General features: G+C 52.0%; 7 protein-coding genes across 7 annotated transcripts; 4 read left to right on the top strand and 3 right to left on the bottom strand.

Annotated features, from left to right (window-relative positions):
* Nucleotides 1-533: 533 nt before the first annotated feature.
* AA0111_g12431 (hypothetical protein) lies at nt 534-3,003 on the top strand (the record flags this gene model as incomplete). Its single annotated transcript, XM_028646410.1, has 4 exons — nt 534-584; nt 637-1,626; nt 1,672-1,803; nt 1,858-3,003. 4 exons carry the CDS (start codon nt 534-536, stop codon nt 3,001-3,003), a joined length of 2,319 nt encoding a protein of 772 aa, XP_028499968.1.
* A 208-nt stretch (nt 3,004-3,211) lies between these two features.
* AA0111_g12430 (hypothetical protein) lies at nt 3,212-3,904 on the bottom strand (the record flags this gene model as incomplete). The annotated part of the gene is made up of 2 exons (XM_028646409.1): nt 3,212-3,473; nt 3,561-3,904. 2 exons carry the CDS (start codon nt 3,902-3,904, stop codon nt 3,212-3,214), a joined length of 606 nt encoding a protein of 201 aa, XP_028499974.1.
* A 5,420-nt stretch (nt 3,905-9,324) lies between these two features.
* AA0111_g12429 (hypothetical protein) lies at nt 9,325-9,444 on the bottom strand (the record flags this gene model as incomplete). Its single annotated transcript, XM_028646407.1, has 1 exon — nt 9,325-9,444. The coding sequence occupies one exon, from the start codon at nt 9,442-9,444 to the stop codon at nt 9,325-9,327; it is 120 nt and encodes a 39-aa protein (XP_028499967.1).
* Nucleotides 9,445-10,912: 1,468 nt separating this feature from the next.
* Nucleotides 10,913-11,722, top strand: AA0111_g12428 (hypothetical protein; the record flags this gene model as incomplete). Its single annotated transcript, XM_028646406.1, has 2 exons — nt 10,913-11,118; nt 11,386-11,722. 2 exons carry the CDS (start codon nt 10,913-10,915, stop codon nt 11,720-11,722), a joined length of 543 nt encoding a protein of 180 aa, XP_028499966.1.
* Nucleotides 11,723-11,913: 191 nt separating this feature from the next.
* Nucleotides 11,914-12,477, top strand: AA0111_g12427 (hypothetical protein; the record flags this gene model as incomplete). Its single annotated transcript, XM_028646405.1, has 1 exon — nt 11,914-12,477. The coding sequence occupies one exon, from the start codon at nt 11,914-11,916 to the stop codon at nt 12,475-12,477; it is 564 nt and encodes a 187-aa protein (XP_028499963.1).
* Nucleotides 12,478-12,955: 478 nt separating this feature from the next.
* On the top strand, nt 12,956-13,195 carry AA0111_g12426 (hypothetical protein; the record flags this gene model as incomplete). The annotated part of the gene is made up of 1 exon (XM_028646404.1): nt 12,956-13,195. The coding sequence occupies one exon, from the start codon at nt 12,956-12,958 to the stop codon at nt 13,193-13,195; it is 240 nt and encodes a 79-aa protein (XP_028499982.1).
* A 273-nt stretch (nt 13,196-13,468) lies between these two features.
* AA0111_g12425 (hypothetical protein) lies at nt 13,469-15,496 on the bottom strand (the record flags this gene model as incomplete). Its single annotated transcript, XM_028646403.1, has 4 exons — nt 13,469-14,290; nt 14,344-14,628; nt 14,682-15,137; nt 15,188-15,496. The coding sequence occupies 4 exons, from the start codon at nt 15,494-15,496 to the stop codon at nt 13,469-13,471; spliced, it is 1,872 nt and encodes a 623-aa protein (XP_028499983.1).
* Between the last annotated feature and the right edge of the window lie 3,200 nt (nt 15,497-18,696).

The following is an 18,696-nucleotide window of genomic DNA, read 5'->3' as shown; positions in this document are numbered from 1 at the left end:
CATGAACGTTCCGAACTTAACCAAATTCTAGATGTTTCGCGCGTTGAAATATGTGAAAGACCATTTCTTTCTGCTGTGATTGCCATATATTATATCGGCGGTTGTCTATGCACTTCAGTAGAATATCCTGCTGTGTACACTCAACGATCAATACGTCCGACCTCAAACCTCGCTGCTTCCGTTCGTTACGTAGAGATTCAAGCCAAATTCACCCATGTCACAGCAGATACACACAATCATGGTTTTCCGATTCATTGTAGTTGTTTGATCATGGCGATTCAATTTCAAACATTTGAACCTCACAAGGAAAGTGGGTCTCATGAGCCGTGCCAAGTCAGCTAAGTCGCTTCCGCATTAGCGTTATTTCTACCGACTTGCCAGGTACGCGTTTCATATGCGACGACGACTCGCAACATCAACCACAACATCAGAACAGAACTAGACATAGCTACGATCATTGTGACCTGATCATCGTTCGATACTTGACGTGTTTTGCGACCGGACACGACGTTCCATACCAGGCAACCGCCATCATGCCTTCAGCCGTGGACCCTGATGATGACTTGTGGATGGCCATCAAACAAGTAGATGACCCCAATATACATGTGTATGTGCTATAAGTTCTGACGGAAATAGATCTCCCAATCATCCGTGGGATCAGATTACATCGACCAGCTGATCCCCATCATGAAGGACCCACGCTACTCAAACCAGCTGCAAACCACATTTGACCGCTATGCCAACGATCGCGAAAGCGAGATTGAGCGGATATGCAATGCGAATCACCAAGATTTCGTCAGTTCAGTCGACTCACTACTTAGAATACGAGACCAGACTGTGCAGATGAGTGGCGAGATCCTGCAGCTCAACGAGTCGATCCAAGAGAGCATTGAGAAGCTGGCGGAGCAGAAGAAGGCTCTCGTTGACTCGCGAGGTGTGCGTCAAAACATCGATGAAGCATCTCAAGCCCTGAACGCGTGTTTAAACGTACTGCGAATCGCCAATGCGGTCCAAGATATGCTGAGGGAAAAGAACTACTATGCGGCATTACGAGCACTAGACGAGCTGCAGACGATCCATTTGAAGGAGATCAACCGCTTTAAGATCGCCAATTTGATCGAAAAATCGATACCGCAGACCCAAGAACAGATCAGAGAAGCAGTCAAGAACGATTTGAGCACATGGCTCTACCGCATTCGCGAGTCGGCGCAATTCTTGGGAGAGGTCTCATTCTACTACACCGACGTACGGAGAACGCGCAACCAAGAGCGCGCCGAGGCCGACCAACGCTTCTCGAAGTTCAAACTGAATTCAGCAATCGAACTTGTAGCCGATGAGACAGACGAATTTGACGTGCTAAATAACGAAGAAGCTGGAAATGAGACGGACTTCTCGCCGTTGTTTGAGGCGATGCACATTAACGAGACGCTCGGCAAGAGCGATCAATTCAGGTTAGAGTACGCCTCGGATCGAAGAACTCAGAAAGACCTCATCATACCAAACAAGCTCAACTTGCTAGATGAGGAGTGCGGCGACTTGAGCAGCTTGTTAGAGAGTATTGCCGGTTACGCGATCATCGAGAAGGCTACTATGTCGAAGACTCTCAACTTGCGGTCACAGGCTGATGTAAGAAAAACTTACTTGCGTAAAGCATTGCTAACGTGGGTACAGGTCGACGAACTATGGGACTCAATGTGTCAAAGCGCCATTAATCTCATCACTAGCCAACTCCACACCGTCGAGAACGACGAGCTGCTCCTAAAGATCAAGGGCCGTATTGCGCTGTTTATGCTGACAATGGAGGTTCGTCGCGTCCCGACATCATCACTGCATTGCATGCGCTAACCACATTCGCAGAAATGGGGCTACTCCGTATCCGCAATGAACGACCTTCTCTTAACGCTCTTCTCCAAATACTCCACCCTCCTCAAACACCGCTTCAGCGAGGACTTCCTCGAGATTGTACACACCGACGACTACATGCCAATGCCAATCAACTCGAGCGAAGAGTATGACAAGGTTGTCTCAGTATCCTGGTACAACCCTCCAGCTTCCAACGAACCACTCACATTCCCATGTGTTCTACCATTCTCTCAGATGTACCCGCTATGTTGCATTGACATTCGGAATTTCTTGAATCAAATCTACCTGTTCAGCGACGACTACTTCCAGAAAAGCAGTATTATTGATGAGACGCTGAGGACGAGCCTGGATGAGCTACTGTGCGAGAAAGTCTGTGGTAGTCTCATAGAAAAGCTCGCCAGTCAATACCCAGGACAAATTGTCCAAATCTTGACTAACCTGGAACACTTCGAGAATGCTTGCGTGGAGCTACAAGATCTACTCTTCGAAGCGCGCTCTTCGCCATCAGCGACAGGCCCTATCGTCCTTGCGGCGACGGAACGTTTCGCAAAAGCCAAGAACACCGCCTCAAACCGCGTCTTTGAGCTCGTGAACAGCAAGATCGACGACCTGATCGAAACGGCAGAGTACGACTGGATGGCTACCAAACCGCAGACTGAACCTTCAACATACATGTTGGAGCTGACTAGGTATCTCTCCAACATAATGTCTTCGGTGCTTTTAGCCCTGCCGACAGAGATCAAGGAGTTCATCTACTTTGATGCATTGTCACATGCTTCCACCGCTATCCTCGACCTTCCCCTCGCCGATAACATCAAGCGCATCTCCCCTGCTGCTGTCGCTACCCTAGCTGCCGACACCACCTTTCTGAGCGAATTCGTCAGTTCGCTCAACAACCCTATCTTGATGGAGAATTTGGACGAGTTGACACAGACAGTAGCGTTGATGGGCACGGATAACGAATTGGAGTTCTACGACATCGCGCAAAGGAACAAGAAGTATAGTAAGGTTGACCAAATCAAGGGCGCCGTCCTACTTGAAAAGGTACAAGAGGGGGCACAGATCGCAGCACAGAGCCCAACGGTAACCACCGGTAGAGAACGCTTCGGTACTATAGGTTCTAGATTCGGTATTCGGTAGAGTGGGAGTTGCATATATCCATATGAGGTTACCAGCAAGAAGAAAGACGGAATACGTGAGGCAGGAAGCATCGAATACATTCTCTGACTTGATACAAACTGTCCAAACGCCGTGAAGACAGCCAGGCACGACCATCAGGTATCATCCCATATCCGTCGCTGATAGTATATATAAACATGTATGAACTCAAAAGCAGAATACCATCCATCTACGCGTCATCATCGTCATCCTCTTCTTCCCTTGCAACAACAACACCCTCATCCCACTCCTCCCCCTCGTTCAATGCCCCACTAAATTCATCCGCCAAGGCCAGTTCATCGCTCGCGCTTAAAACGCCTTGGACGTCGCTTGAAGCGATTTCTTCGTATACAGCCGTTATACCGGTAATTCTGCATACGCGAGCTACACTCGCCATCATAACGAGGCCAAGCATGGCGAACGGTCCCACAGCAACTAGTTGACTGAACTGGCTACGGAATAATTAGCACCCAGTAAACTCAATGCATCTTCCAAGCGGAATTGGGAGAGATTTGGAAGGATAAGAATGGTAAACATACTAGTACCACGTATGCACAGCTCCGCGATCCCAAAACATCAATCGCGCCTCGACTTTGCCTTCGCGCTCTTTTGCGGGGCCGTGCAGAAGGTCTTGGAGTAGGAGGGTGATTTGCTTGCGGAATCCGTGGAGACTTTTCCACCATGTGCTGCGTTGGTGCTGGTTTCGGTTGCGCGCGAATATGTTGTTGAGCAGGGTGTGGATGTCGTGCAGCTGGGCTATATCATGGGGAGATGCTTTCATCAAGGTTGTTGCTGTGATGACCGGAGTAGGAGCAGTGGTAGATGAGGCCATAATTGATGGGTTGGGTGGGTGGTGTGGGAGGGTGGACGTTGCTGTTGCCATTTTTGGGGTAGGCAGGGAGATATTTTATGGATTGCAGATTTGCTGGGTAAGGCAGGTTTCTGAGAGTGTGAAGAGACAAAGGCGCTGCTGTCTTGGAATTGGTGTGTTGTTGGTTTGGGGCGGATGTACGCTGCCGTGTTCTGTATAGAGCCGCGGATATGGGGTATGTGCGTGCGTTGAACTGAATGTCGTATCCACGAAGGGTAATATTACAAGTTTAATACAAGCGACTATGCGCGAAAGTACCTAAACTGGGATCTAGATATAATGCGACGTTATAACTGTAGTGTTTGATTGTCGCAGTAGAGGCTATGCGCATGCTTTCGTGGAAGGGAACCTTGGAGAAAATTTTTACGCGCGAACTTGGGACAACTAGTTTTTCTGATGACCGTAAGACGAGAAAGTGACGGTGAAGACGGACAGTAGTGAGGTTGTTTTGCACATGAAAGGGAGCGAAAGGTCTTTGCTGAGTATGAAAGAGAGAGGTCTTGGAAATTCGGCGCGATGTTCCTGAGCGCGGTGTCAAGTGACAAGACAACCAACGGGACAAGTCCTGGCTTAATCTAGGTAACGCACACGTGCGCTGTAGTTGATCAAACGCCGAGCTTGAGGTATAGAATAGATGATGGACATCTGGAGATCTTCCTGATGCTATCCATGCTTCTTCGGCCATCATCGAGCATTCGTCAAGCCCTAGAGAGCGGTAGATGTTCTAGCCACGAGGACAACGGTACTACCCACCTTTCCTCTTGAGTGGTGAGAGTCTCGCTATGGGCAGCGATTTCGAGTTGTCTGAGGTAATATCGAGACCTCTGAGTCCTCCTGTACAACGGAGTCGGAAGCTACAAGCCTACGGGAGGGGGAGTCTAGGGACGCGGCTTGGTGGGGGATGCGGATGACACTTTCTAGAGTAGTACAGCTCTTCAGCTAGGTCTTCCATTGTAGGGGAAGCTGAGGTCTTCATACGAAGTGTTCCATCGTGTATCTGTATATGACACGTCGCGCGCCGTGGAGTGGACAAACAACGTCTAGCTGTGTAGTAAAGGAAGATAGGGTCATACAGAGACATTCGAGGGCTTTGCCGAGTCCCACTATGGTCACACCACCCTCGAAGACCTCGATAGTCATTACATGACCTGTCATCAATTATCTATGTCGTGCAGTCTCGTAACGATATTCTCCGCACGGTCGAGCCCACTGCATGTGGCTGCAAGCGCGATTCTGGGAGGCTGGTAGCTGTCCGGACCCCTTGTCTTGCGCTCCGATATTGAGATTCTTTGTGGGGTAAGCTTCGAGCCTCCTTCAACAACGCTGCCTCAACCACACCACCAACACGATGACGCTCAACACAACCTCTCGCTCGTTCAGATTTACGCAGCTGGTAGAGCGAACTCATGTGAACAAGATGACGAGGTGACGAAGCTTCGTCAGTCGCAGTGCCTCATGGTGCGCGTTTCTGGGCTTCAATTCTCCCAAGCAAGTACCCGCGCCGCTTCAACACCACCACATACGGACCATCACAAAGGTAGTGACAGAATCACCGTGGATCTGATGATCTCTGGAAGAGCTTCGTCCGCCGCAAGGTCTTTGCCATGGTCGTGACCGACTGTAGCTTTGCTGGCCGCTCGAAGCTGACTCCCGACGCAAGCTCTGTCTTTGCTAACAATCCACAACCACAACAAAGGCGACGAGAAGTCTTCTCGCAAGCTTTGTAGCTTCCTCAGCAAGTCCAGAGCAAGCTGTCGATGGTATAGAGGCTCTTGTGATTAACTCGACCTGCGACATCTTTGCCAGCCAGCGCGTGGACGCTGACATGCGCGACAAGCCCAACTTTTGACCCCTCTAACCCACATCAACCACAACAGGATCGATGAAGAGCACCACCCTGTTGCTTGAGCTTACTTCGGTGACCCGCGTACGTTTTACGACATCCTCATCAGCCTTGACAGAGGAGGCTTCGCCGGCGCATCGAGGCAGACCCCCGAAGCATTGACATCGTAACTCCTCAATCATAACGACGAGAACTTCGAAGATCGACACACCTATATACATAAGGGCTTGGACGGAGGGCTACAATCACCCAGCTGCCCTGTGCCTGGCGCGGTCCGCAACTGCTTCGCTGGCAACCAAGGGGCTTTTTGGGAGGCAATCGTCACCCTGCCATGCCATGCGCAGCGACGACGAACCTCGCGAAAGTGTCTCTTCAAACACGCCTGAAATTAAACCGAGGAAGCTGCATGAAGGCCCCTGCCGCTGCCCATGTCAGCGCCGTGTCCAAAGTCGGTAGTTTCGGCGACCTGCTGAAGCGGACTTCCGCCGCCCCAAAGACAAACAATAGCCACCACCACGGTAAGCAACATTGGATGACCATGTTTGAGAAGCATTGGCTCTCCATTGCAGCGCCTTGTCGCCTTGATCAATGCAAGAATCTCCGTCGTCGCCGTCGTACTGCCCAAAGCTCGGGGCCGGCAAGCACCCGATGTCGAAGCAAACAATTCTTGCTGCATACAATACCTCGAAGCGACGAATACAATCAGATACCTCGATCTCGGAAATCTGTCTTCAACCCCGTGAATGTTTATCCAGGATGTACAACATCGCGAAGCGGTCGAAGCTTTACGGATGCGTATTGACATACGATCGTATGAGCCGTCTGCAGCATGTCCCATGACAGACCGCCAGCACGCCGATGACACGCCACTCTTGGGACGTCTCAAATCGGAAGAGACAAGGAGATATCCACAGCAATACCGCGTACACAAAGGATGCGACACCCTTTCAGAGAGAGGTACAACAGCAGACATGGGTCCATCTGAACGCCTGACGCTGTTGATGATGGTGGTAGTATCTTACAGATGCATCGGGATCCGACACCTGCTCGATGTGTGACTACCTCACTGTCGTATCCTAGGGATTTGCCTCCAAAGTTGCAGGATACATTACATAACATTCAAGACTGCTTTCGGTTGATGCTGCTCTCGCAGGTTCCTCGTGCTTCGTCAGGAACCATAGGAGCCCTCTGCGGATTACTCTTGCAATCTTGCACCAGCATCATAATGGTTCTAGGGTGCTACGCTGGCGCGACGAATTAACGAAATATGCGGATGCTGTAGGGACCCATCTCTGACGTCGCAGCACTCGCCTGGTGCTTTTGATGCTCGGGTTTTGAGTGGCTTTGGCCCATAACATCGAGCTCGACGGATGTCCCGGTAATTCGGTAAAGACTACCACAGAGCATCAGAATTTCGAGAGCCATGGCGCCTTGAAAGTAACGATCGTTGCCGTCTAAAAGCTGCGTTGGTCCCCAGGAAGTTGACGACGTTGAGCTGCAGGGCGCGCTGAAATATGCCGGTGCTACCGTAGCATAGACGCAAACCTCACAGCAACGAGCGACTGAAGACGAATTAAAAGAGCATGGAGTTAGTCGGGTCATCAGTAGCATCATTGTTCTGAGATGTCATGGTTAGTGTCAACCTTTGCACTGTTACAAAAAATCATCGCTGGGAGTTAGCAAACACGAAAGACATCTGCTCTGGTTCAAGTCGGCTACGGTGCTTTCCGGCCCACTTGCAAAGCAGCGCCTTCGCCCTCAGCGGTAGACATCTTGTCTAATATTCTCACTGTCGTTTTCGTTTTTGGCTCGATAATAAGATGTGCGTTCGGTACAACACTGAAGCTCCAAGCTCGACGAGCGCCATGAGCGATGCAAAAACATTCAGCGCGCAGCTCTGAATCCGGCATCCATGCTGGAAAAGGTACCCTCATAGCATGTTTCTTACTAGTCGCACTTCGTGATGGCATGGAGGCCGGTCCAAGACGGATGTCTTCACAAGCCGTCATCATTCTAGTGGCTGGAGATTGTTCCTTCTCAACAGCAGTGCACAGTCTTCCAGTTGACGACACCAAGAGTGTCTCAATTTCGATCTGGATATCTTCGAAGATAGTAAAATCTGTATGCGTTGCAAGACCAGGCTGCAGTTTTCGACATCCGAACGTTGCCGTACCCGCCTCTGCCCGTTCTAAGCAGAATGGCCAGACGTACCCACTAGTCGTCCACGTTGGCTTCGACCAGTTGGGTTCAGTTAGTCCCCAGGAGCGCCGGTGCGGGCACAAGCCATGTCTTTCTGGGCGACTTCCAGAAAGTGCGTATACGATCCTTGTCCACGAGCCCGAACCCAGAGCTGGGTTGAGGCTGTCAAATCGCCACGCTGGACATTGCTCACTCAACAGGGTGTCTAGTCGTCCATACGCGGACTTGCGCGCACCCCTTGATCCTGGTGACACCATCCCTGCAGCTTATGGTAGCTTCAGGCTTACTCGACCCTGCCCGACGCAGATGCCGTTCGACTAGGAGTTGTTTCCGGAGGATAAGGGTCAAGACGCTTGCCAGAAACTCGTTACCATGCATAGCATGCGCTATGTTATGATCTGCGGCGCGAGGCGTCTGCAGCTAAGCATGGCGCTCAATAGTGTACCTGATTTTATTTAGGGGCTCGGTACTGGCTAGTTTGCGCCATCTTCGTCAGCCTGAACATCAGACGACGCTGCCGACGAAGCCGGATACCACCCTCCTTCTTGCAACCACATCGACCGACCATCCGTGTTTTCTTCGGTCGTCGTTCAAGTCTTATCGCCGTACAGGATGCTCGCACTACCGGCCTTCGTGGCGGATGAAGTGGTGGTGTGCTCAATGATGATGCCGCAGACCGCTGCGCTGGTCGCAACCATCATCGAAAGAGCTAAGCCGATCACCTCCGTGTAGTGGTACGAAATCGTCTCGTTGACAGTCACGGCTCGTCCGTCGTGCGGACCGTAATAGGTCTTCGAAGACCGAAATATTCGCTGTCGATGGTCACGCCCGGCCGGCGGATGACTCCTGTGTACACGATTGCCTGCTGTGTCAGTATGGTCATCACAGCAAATGAGAGAGTACTGCGCTTCTTCATGTTTCCATTTTCAGCGTGGCCTGCTCCGCTGCGCTGCCGTCGATGTCCATGGCGTCGCCGTTTGTCCCGTTGGCCTCGTCTGGGTTCTTTCTTGCTCCCCGCTTCGCCGCCCTCCAGGCTGATCCTCTATGCGAAATATGCTGCTGGTGTTACACCAATCTGCTGAAACTTCTGTTGAAGTTCGCTACGGTCTTCGTTGGCGGAGGAGTCGGTAGTGTTGATGTTCCTGCGTAGCCTGTTAGCTCGTATTGCGTAGCAAACATAGAACGCTGCCCCTCAGCAATAGAAGAGCGCGGATGTCTTCGCAGGATTACTGGCTGTAGATCAGCTAGCCACAGGATAGCTGTAGCCTCGTGGGGTGCCGTTGGTAACGCTCTTCGAAGCCGGAACGTACCTTGTGCCCTTCCGAGCTGCCTCAACAGCTCTCAGGCGACCATACTTGATGGCGTCCTTGTCCTTCTTGGACTAGATGGCCTAGCGACCTCCCACGCGTGTGTAGGCGTCGCGGAACAGCCATTTCACGCCGCCGTCCTTGACCCAAAGTTTGTAGGCCTCGGTGATCTCGCAGCAGACCCGCTTCTTGCAGGGCGTCATCTTGTTGGCTTCTAGTGGCCGAGGGGTGTCTTGTGGAAGTGTTTGTGTGCTTGTGGTATCTGGCAACAAGTAGGATCGTATGTGATGCTGTTGTCGCTGGTGAAGTCGTGGAAGCCAGCTGCTACATCATAACGGACTTCATGATACGCTGCCATGGCCCGTGCGTACCACTCCGATATCCTGCGTCCTCGCAGTATCCGCCAACGAGCGAGATCAGCATGGTGCACGCAGCCAAAACGTCATCCTCAGGAGCTATAAAGTCACTCCTGAGGAGGCCAAGTTGTTGCCCATAAATCGGGGCACAGCATACGACTGCAACGATCGGGAATGGAGAGGGAAGCTTGCAAAACATCAAGTTCGCTACAAGTTCAACAACTAGAACACAAGATTTGCGATAGCAGAGCCAGTTAGACGCCAGAAGTCTCTTGGATGATGATCTCTTAGACTTTGATAGGGGACGTAGTATCAAAGCTGTAGATGTTCATTCTACATACACGGTGTTGCGTGCTCAAGCCCGAAGCCCCTGAGATAGGCTTTCACAAGGGTCAGGAGGCCTGGCAGCTCCTTCCTTCACAACACAATGAAGTGTCACGAAATATGGGTCATCATGTCATAGAGGGGTGAAAAGTCAGCCTGCGTCAGAGCTCGCTTCTTACCCTTCATCTCTTCCCGCATCACTTCAAATTGGCTTTTGAGTGACACTTTGCTCTGTCAAACCGATACGGCAGCATTTCATCTGTTGAAAGTGCGCTGCAAGACGTCAGTATAGCTTCCGGGCTATCGTTTGGGTTTGCTGGTGTTTCCCAGCAGCTGAGAAGGGAACGAAGGGGTCGTTTACTGCACACCAAGCCTCAAGTCCCACTGCGTCGCACCGACTCGCAGCCATTACAGTCAAAAGAAGTCTTGCTGAGGATTCGCACGGGTTCGTAGGCATTTCTGCATGTTTTGCCATATTGTCAGTGCTTCCCAGGGGTGTGTGGTATGTCAGTCACACCCCCAGACAACATCTACGCCACCAACCCTGTTCACATGACTTTTCCACATAGTCAACCACGGAACCTATGAACTGTTGGAGCCAGAGCCTGTAGGCAGAACACAGATACCGTAAGATTCAATATGGATATATCGATACGGCCATGTCAGGGCGGAGCCGATATCGATCACCTCCGGTTTCTGGTTCAGTCCCAGATGTCCTTTGCCGGTTAGGATTTCGTAAGGACACTTGTTCCAGCCCGAAGTTCTTTCACAACATCTCAAGATGTCTCATCATTACACCAGTTTCTTGGCCAGGGAGCCATCATCAAGAACAACAACCAAAACGCAGGGTGTTTGAGGTGATAAGGGCCAACACTGGCGGAACGAAGCTGAACCTCCCCTTGTCGACTTCGCCACTGTCCAGGGTAAGGACACTGGCAAGGTCAGGAGTTCGAAGGCCAAATCACACTGTCGGTTTTGGAGCTCCTCAGTCATGCAGGATACGCACTCTGCCGGCATGGACTTCGACTTTGACAGGCACAGCAAGGAGATGGAGGCACAGAACTACGAGGAGGGTGTGAAGGACCATGCCGAGTATGACTTCGTCGGTAACGACCCACATGAGGATCTTCTTGCGTCGTCCGAGGCTGATCAAGCTGCCACTGCTCAGCTTGCCCATCTGAATGCTTTGCCACGCCGGTGCGGCTTGGGATAACGCCTACAATGCCGTCGATACGGCCCACGACGACGCACGCCGAGCTCATACACCCTCTTGGTTCGTCTGAGCACTCCTGGCTCAGCTGACGACTCCGTGTACGATATCATGACGCCCTCTCAAATACAAGAGACTGAGCGTATACCTTCATGTTGGTGTCATCCAAAGGCAAGATGCACCTCGTGTTCCGCATCGAGTTCGACTCGGTCGATGCTGCGCATCGAGCAATGCAGTATCCGCGCAAAGATCAGCCTTCACGAACCTCAGAACCTACAGAACCTCTTTGTCGTGACACGTGAAATCGACAATATGGGTGACGTTGGTTCTGAGGTTCGTCTGCATTTTTACAAGGAAATGATCCATTGGAATGCAGGGCGAAGAGGCACCGTCTGGTACAGCAAGGCTCCTGCTGTATCGGGAGCCATTCCCATGACCCATATCACCCAGTACTTCCACGAGCACTCCGGTCAACTCGGCAAGAACGCTTGCCTCCTCTATGCTAAGCCTCGTCCGGTATTCACCCGTTGGATCCATCTTCCTCCTCGCAGCAAGGCCTCCAGGAAGCCTTTCCGCTACCAACTCATCTAGACACCGGCCACTTCCATGACCTCTTCGCATTTTGTCTCGTGGTCATCTGGGTTGTTGTGCCTATGACGTTGATCAGCTACTTGACTCCGTTTACCTCCATCTTCGTGGATAAAACGCTGAGTCGCGGAGACAGCTTCTATGGGTAGCCTCAGAACGCTACGGCAATGTTGGAATCGACAACATGCGTGATTATGGTCTGGGTGGTCAGAACGCAATACACGACGCATTGTCGAATCGACAATGGCAAAGACAAGTACGGCGACGATTGGGAAGAGTCATTCAGCAGCCGAATCGAGGAGGCTGACGATATCACTGCTACCGATATGATGCAGCATAAAGACGATGAGTTGGAAGGTTTTGTTGACTATGACATTCGCGACATGGGCAAGGGACTGCTCAGGCATCCCAAGGAGAAGCCACTGCCGGGTCCAGGTCAGCTGCTGGTCCTACTACTCGGAAACATGGCCTCCGGTTTCCCCAACTTGATGACGCCTACTTCAGGTCAGCTCACGGGCACTATGGGATCAATGTACCTGACCGCGCCGCCGTCAACTTATCCAAGGTTCCCAGTTACTTCTGGTCGTATCGGTCCCCCAAGCACCCAGAAGCGCGGCGTGACGTCCGCTACCGTGATGCCACCACCTCTCGCCTCTCTACACCAAGCACTCCAACCAAAGAGCGCTATAAGCCCTTTCAAACATTTCAACTGTCTAGCCCTACCCCTCAAGACGATGAATCCTTCAGTAGCAAGCTGACTCCGAGCAAGAAGAACAAGAAGGGCGAGAAGACCAGGGCTCGAAAGGCCCTCAATATCAAGATTCCCGACGGCAAGAAGAATGCGGTACCTTCTAGCATGCTCTGATGCTAATCCGCACTACTATAGGCGGTCAGAACGCAATACACACCATTGTACGCGGTCGGAACGTCATACGCACATCAAGGTGCTTTCTCAAAGTTCACACGCACAACTCCTACTTCCCCAACCTTCCTTCTTTAGCTGGCAGTAGCCTTGGAGTGCAGATGCGCAAAAGCCCAAGCACCAGCATCGTCCCTTTCATCAAGTCAACATCTGAGCACCAACATGGCTATCAAAGCTGGGGATCTGGTAGCAACCGTACGCAGTAGCTCACCAACAATGATCCCAGACAGGAAGACGACGACGATTGGCAATACCGACACTCAGTGAGCGAGTGAAGTCGTCAGAAGGCATAGCAACTCACTGGCACCTTCCCCATGGCTGACGATATCCATACCACTGGTGGCCAAGACATCACCGTCGTTAGCGGTCTTCCGAATGTTCCCAGTAACTCCAATCCCAAGTACCCCGATATTGTCCAGCAAGCCGTTCCAACTCAGTACAAGCGCGGCGCTGGCATGGACTTCGACTTCGATCTCAAGACAACAGCAACAACAAGAACAAGTCACAATGCAAGAGAAGGAACAAGTTTGGTGATCAATGATCATTGTATTTGAAGAAAAGCAAACATTAGGTACATTCAGTGTTCATCAGTGGCAGCCATCATCCAGTCAGATCGTCTCAAACTGTCAACCATCCACATCTTGAGCAAATCGCTTCGAAACCGACCCAGAAGACATACACTCGATAGTGTGTGTCAAAAGCCATACTGAGCAAGTCTGGCAACATCTGGGAACAAATCGAAGAAAGAGATGGAAATGGTGTAATCGTTGTGCAAGGCCTAGTCGGGACAGACGTTGCAACGATGCGCGACAGTGGGCGAACAAAGTTTACCAGGCGCGGCCAAAGTGGTGGCGAGGAACTTGCTGGCCCATCGTGGAGAGGTGCTGAAGAGCAACCGGGCGCCAAGGGCTCATGATGCGACCAAGATGAGAAGGAGCACCAGCGACCTTGCCGACAGAACCTGGATGATCGTGAAAGTACTGAGTGATATGGGTCATCGGGATGAAGTCGAAGCCGATAGCACCACGCTGACCGCCGCCGAAGGTGTTCAGGTACCAGGCCTCAATGTCGCGCTTCTGATCCTCTGTCAAGCCAGCAAACTGGACAGGAGCAGCGTGCTGGTGCGCAAAATGCATAGCGGCCTGGATCATGTCGCGGGGGCTGCCACGGTCGTAAGCGCTCGAGCGGTTGCGGTATTCGGTGCCGGAAGAGTAGCCGCGAGGAGGGTAAAGACCAGTGGAACGCGCAGAGTCCATCGAGCGCTGCAACTTCGAGATGTTGTCAGGACGAGGAAAGGGCTCCTCAGTGCCAGTAAGGCGAATCTGATCCATCTGCTCTGCCGCGGTGTAGGTGATGATGAGACGAGGGCGGCAGAACGGGGTCTCCTGCATCACCGAGGAGTTCCGGAACTTCTGAACAAGAGCCTCGCGGCCTTGGATGGTCGCATACGAGATTTCGGCAGCCTTGTCAGACTTGAATCCTGGCCAGAAACGACGCTCGATGCGGTCGATGAGCATCAACATGCCGTTCGCGTCGGTAAAGTTGATGAAGGCATAGCCCACGTTGCAGCCGGAGTTGAAATCAATCCGTAAATAGATAAAGTCGTACGTGCCGAAGCAGGCGATGTCGATGATGTTCTTGAGGGCCATCTGCGAAAGAGGTTAGTCAAGGGTTCATGAAGATGATGGAAGAAGAGACATACCCAGTCGAGCGTGTTCGGAATGTTGCGAAGCATCACCGTAGTGCGGACGTCGCTGCCATCGAGGATGCGCTCACGGCGAACACGGTTGTGCTGATCATGCGGATGATGGCTGGACCGGTGCGCCACCTGGTTGTAGGGGTTGGACCAAGAGCGGCGGGTGGGTGAAGTATTAGTTCCTGGGAAGAACTGGCCCTGGCTGTCGATGCGTGGGAGGTATCGAGGAGGGCTCAGCAGACGCTCGCCAAGCCAACCGCCAACATCGTCAGTGGTCCAGTAGAAGGACTCCTGTGAGAAAGTTAGAATGGCTACATGGAAAGAAGAAGAGATGGAACACTTACATCAGCGTTCAGACCGTAGACCGGATCTTTACGCAAAGACTGGATTGCTCGGTGTGCAGCGTCGACAGAGTCGAACTCGATCCGAAACACAAGATGCATCTTGTCATTGAGGGTGTCGACGTGGACGACGTTGCGAACTGGACCGAAGACCTTTGCGATGGTCTCAGTGTTCTTGGTAACGCTGTCGAGGTCCTCGGAGGTAAACTCCCAGATGGCATGATCGGGGTTTGGTTCAATCGACACTGACAAGGTGATTTGGCCTTCGCACTCCTTGACTTTGCCCGTGTCCTTGCCCTGGGCATTGGCGAAGTCGACAATCGAGACGTAGTTGACGAAGAGGCCGGCCTGGAGGAGAATGTCTTTGCCTTCGGCAGCATCGGAGACGGTGTCGTAACGAACATACATTGTCGAAGAGTGCTCATGTTTGAAGGGAACAGCGTGGAGGAAGCAAGCATACTAGAGATGGTCAGTATGTTACATGATGGATGGAGGCAGAGACAACTTACACGCCTCATCTGAGACTGAACCAGAAACTGAAGATGATCAATGTCGGCTCCGCCTTGGACATGATGGTATCGAGAGACGTAGGCGGGATCACCCTGCAGGAACTCGTCGACAAAGGCACCCTCGATATAGATCCGAGCTTGAGGAAGGATGTTCTTGGGAACCTGTTGACCAGGAGCGATGGCGGTAAGCTGACGACGGTGATGCGGCTTGCGGTCAGCCTCTGGCGAATACACAGTAGGGTTGGTGCCGCCGAAGGGTGAAGAGGGGGGGCCATTGGCAGAGGATGATTGAGGGGAGTGATGAGACATGATGAGATGTTGTTGAAAGGTCTTGGTATGAGACAAGTTGTGAAGATGTAAAGGGGATGTGCAAGAGTTGGAAGATTGGCAAAGCTCAAGCAAGGAGTCTGTCAAGGTGAGGGTGTTGGTGTGTAGATGGGGGAGAAAAGAGGTGGAAGGAGCGAGGGGTGGGTTCGTTATATACTCCCATCGACGCCGCAGCTCCAGCGGTCAGGTGATTGGCACTACTGCGGGCGACGGCAGTATTCCAGGACAAAGGACTCATCACTCACGATATGGAGATGCGTACCGAAAAGGAGGTTGCGATGGACGAGCTCTGAGCGAACGTTGATGGACGAACCAAGACGAGTGTATACGGGTATCCTACAAAACCCAGCGAACCACCACCCGCACAAGACCAAGCTGGGCACGACGAGATAGCGCTTGTCGAGCTCTACAACTTCAGTTAGCCAAGTATATGTGGCTTCAATGGAGTTGAGGATGCATCTCAGTTGCAAAACAACTCCTGGGTTTGAAGTTCCCATACTTCAACTATTTCTCACCTGTCGTGAGGCCCCACTCACCATTTTCTAGCGTCGTCCAAGACGTCTGACCGCCCTGCGGAGGGTGCCGGCATGGCAGGAGCGTCAGGCAGAAGTCTCCGCGGGTGGAAGCCGAAGGAAGGCGCAGCAGGAACGGGAGAGCGTGTGGTGATGGCGCTGTAAGATGATCACAGCGAAATCGAGATCGATAGGGGTCCTATTAGCTGCTGTAAAATTCTCGTGGCTGCATCAGATCTCAGAATGAACCTCTTGGTATCAAGGTTTTCCAGGCTTCGTTGACTGGAAGTTGGAGAAGTCACTCAAACACGCGTTGGAAGCATGGTGATGGATCTTGCAATGACTGTGGAGAGCATATGAGTCTGGCACATGCACATCGTGAGCTGCAACCGCGTGAGATAACGTGAGGCAGTGCGAGAGCGCGATTCTTAATCGCGACCTTCAGCGTGTCATCACATCATTGAGGAAGTTGCTGCTGCTTGTGGGAGCCTCTAGGGAATCCAAGTCACTCTGGGAAGGCACGTTGAAGCGGTGCCGCAAGAGCAACCTCAAAGCTGGAAACTCAGTGTCAACCTGCTTGGAGACGAAACAATTGCGGGAAAGAGACCCAGAAGCTTGAGAAGATCGAGCAAACATAGTCTCACCTCAGAAACTCCGTCACCATGTGTGAAGTAAGAGACCGCGGCGGTGACGCTGAGCCCGCCACGTAGGCAAGAAGGGCTTCGAGCACGCGGGAGAGCTTCACAGAATTATGGGCATGGTGCTTTGTAGAGCTGAGGTTGAAGACTATGACAAGGACAGCGAGAAGCTTCACAACCAAAACAGAGATCGTGGGGATGCCGCTGAGCTTTCTGAGTAGGCAATTACGACTCCCAGCGCGCAAGCAGCTTCACGGGAGTTCAGATATGGGGTTTTGCATTTTTGGTGTGAAAAATGATCTCAAGCACGAATGGTGGCTCTCCAGCAGAAATCTGGTCTTCTATAATGACCGCTGCTGTTCGTGGTGCTCAGGAATCGCCAAAGGAACCGGAGCTACAGATTCGTGGCTTGAGGCAATGCCTGTGGACATCTGAAATGATAGGATTGTGATCACGTCCAGAGCCACGAGAAGTCCGGCAGCGGAAACAGCACCTCGTGGTGGAATCTGCCGCTGAAAGCGAACCGCGACTGCCATAAGGGCCAGAACCACGCGGTCATGACTCACGATAGCAAGTGCGAGGACTCTGGAAAAGTCCGGCATCCAGGAACTTATTTAGAACGGTACTATGCATGAAGCATTCACGACAAGGCCACCTCTCAGACAGCGCATCAGCAAAGGTCGGCGCGAAAACAAGGTTTAAAGGCCCTCGCGACTTCCTTCATGATGACCTGAATGGTCTAGGAGTGCACGAAGACCTCTAGGCTGTACTTTGGCGTCACGCAACGAACCAAACAACTCACAATCATTACATGAGTGACGCAGACAGTTCGTCTTGGGGCTTCCAGATGGCTCCTCCAGGGCCTTGACTCCAGGGTCCAGGAACTTGCGCGGCGAGACCATCTCGGCCTTTAGCTTGGGACTGTGCAACTCTGAGAGTAGGCAGGTAGACCGCACGACAAAGCAACATGAACCCGAAGATGAGACTGCGCAGTTCGAAAAGCCAGTAGCCCTTTCGCGCTCCTTTCCTGCTAGGTGTAGGTCTACTTGTCCATATCCTTCGTCCGCCTCCAGCGCCTTGATTCTAACTGGCGGAGAAACTGAACTACGGCGCGGTAAGAGCATCACAATCAGCATTAGCAGATCGTACAGCTCACGGGATTGACTGCTATGCGAAATCAGAATTCGCCATTATACATATCTACTGCGCCGCCCCTTTCCGGGTCGTATCCTCCGCTCTGACATCCGTTGTCCTGTCTCTCCCTTACTCTACCTAAGTATAAACCCACCTCTACGCAGCTTCGCGTTCGCCTGTCTCAAGCTGTCGGCGCTGCTGTTGAATAGGAGCAACGCAATATGAATTGTCAAGGCCAGCAGCGCCAAAACAGATGCCGCGTACCCTCCACCACCCAATTCGACTGCTACGCACCTGCGACTTGAGGGCTGGTGGGCAGGTATAACAACCTCCTCATCTTTCTTCAGTATAGTCTCCTCCTACTTGTGTGCCTCCGTCTGTCGCTGTTGTACCTTTCCCAAGTCTAATTGGTTGCCGTCGTGTACGGTGGAGGGTGCTTGCGGAGCGGCTTGGGGAGTATACGAGGAAGGAAATGGCAAGAAGAGGACGGATCACTGGAGAGGTCTGGCAGATACCTCTTGTTGTATATGAGCTCGTCGAAAGGCGTCGCTGTCTTGAGGATATCACTGGTGTTGTAGGAGCCTCACCCTCGTAGATATATCTGTCGCTCAGACACCTTACAACAAACATTAGGCGGAAGGATTTTCTGGTAGTAGGACGGAGTACTTGCAAGAAACTTGTACAACGCAGTCACTGTCGATCCAATACTCTAATCCATCAATAACGAAGCCAGACCGTCGCCAAAGGTGGTCTTGGCACCACAACATAAACCGTCGAAATCAGCGCGCTCCTACCACCAAACCAGCACCGGCAACATATTTCCATAATCACAATCTTCTCAAGCTGTTGACATACTACTATACTACTACATTTTCTCTCCCAATACCACCACCACTAC

This window comes from Alternaria arborescens, assembly GCF_004154835.1.
Source record: "Alternaria arborescens strain FERA 675 chromosome Unknown contig_79, whole genome shotgun sequence".
Taxonomy (NCBI): domain Eukaryota; kingdom Fungi; phylum Ascomycota; class Dothideomycetes; order Pleosporales; family Pleosporaceae; genus Alternaria; species Alternaria arborescens.
Note: the sequence above shows the minus strand (reverse complement) of the source record. Positions and strands in the feature narration are given on the sequence as shown.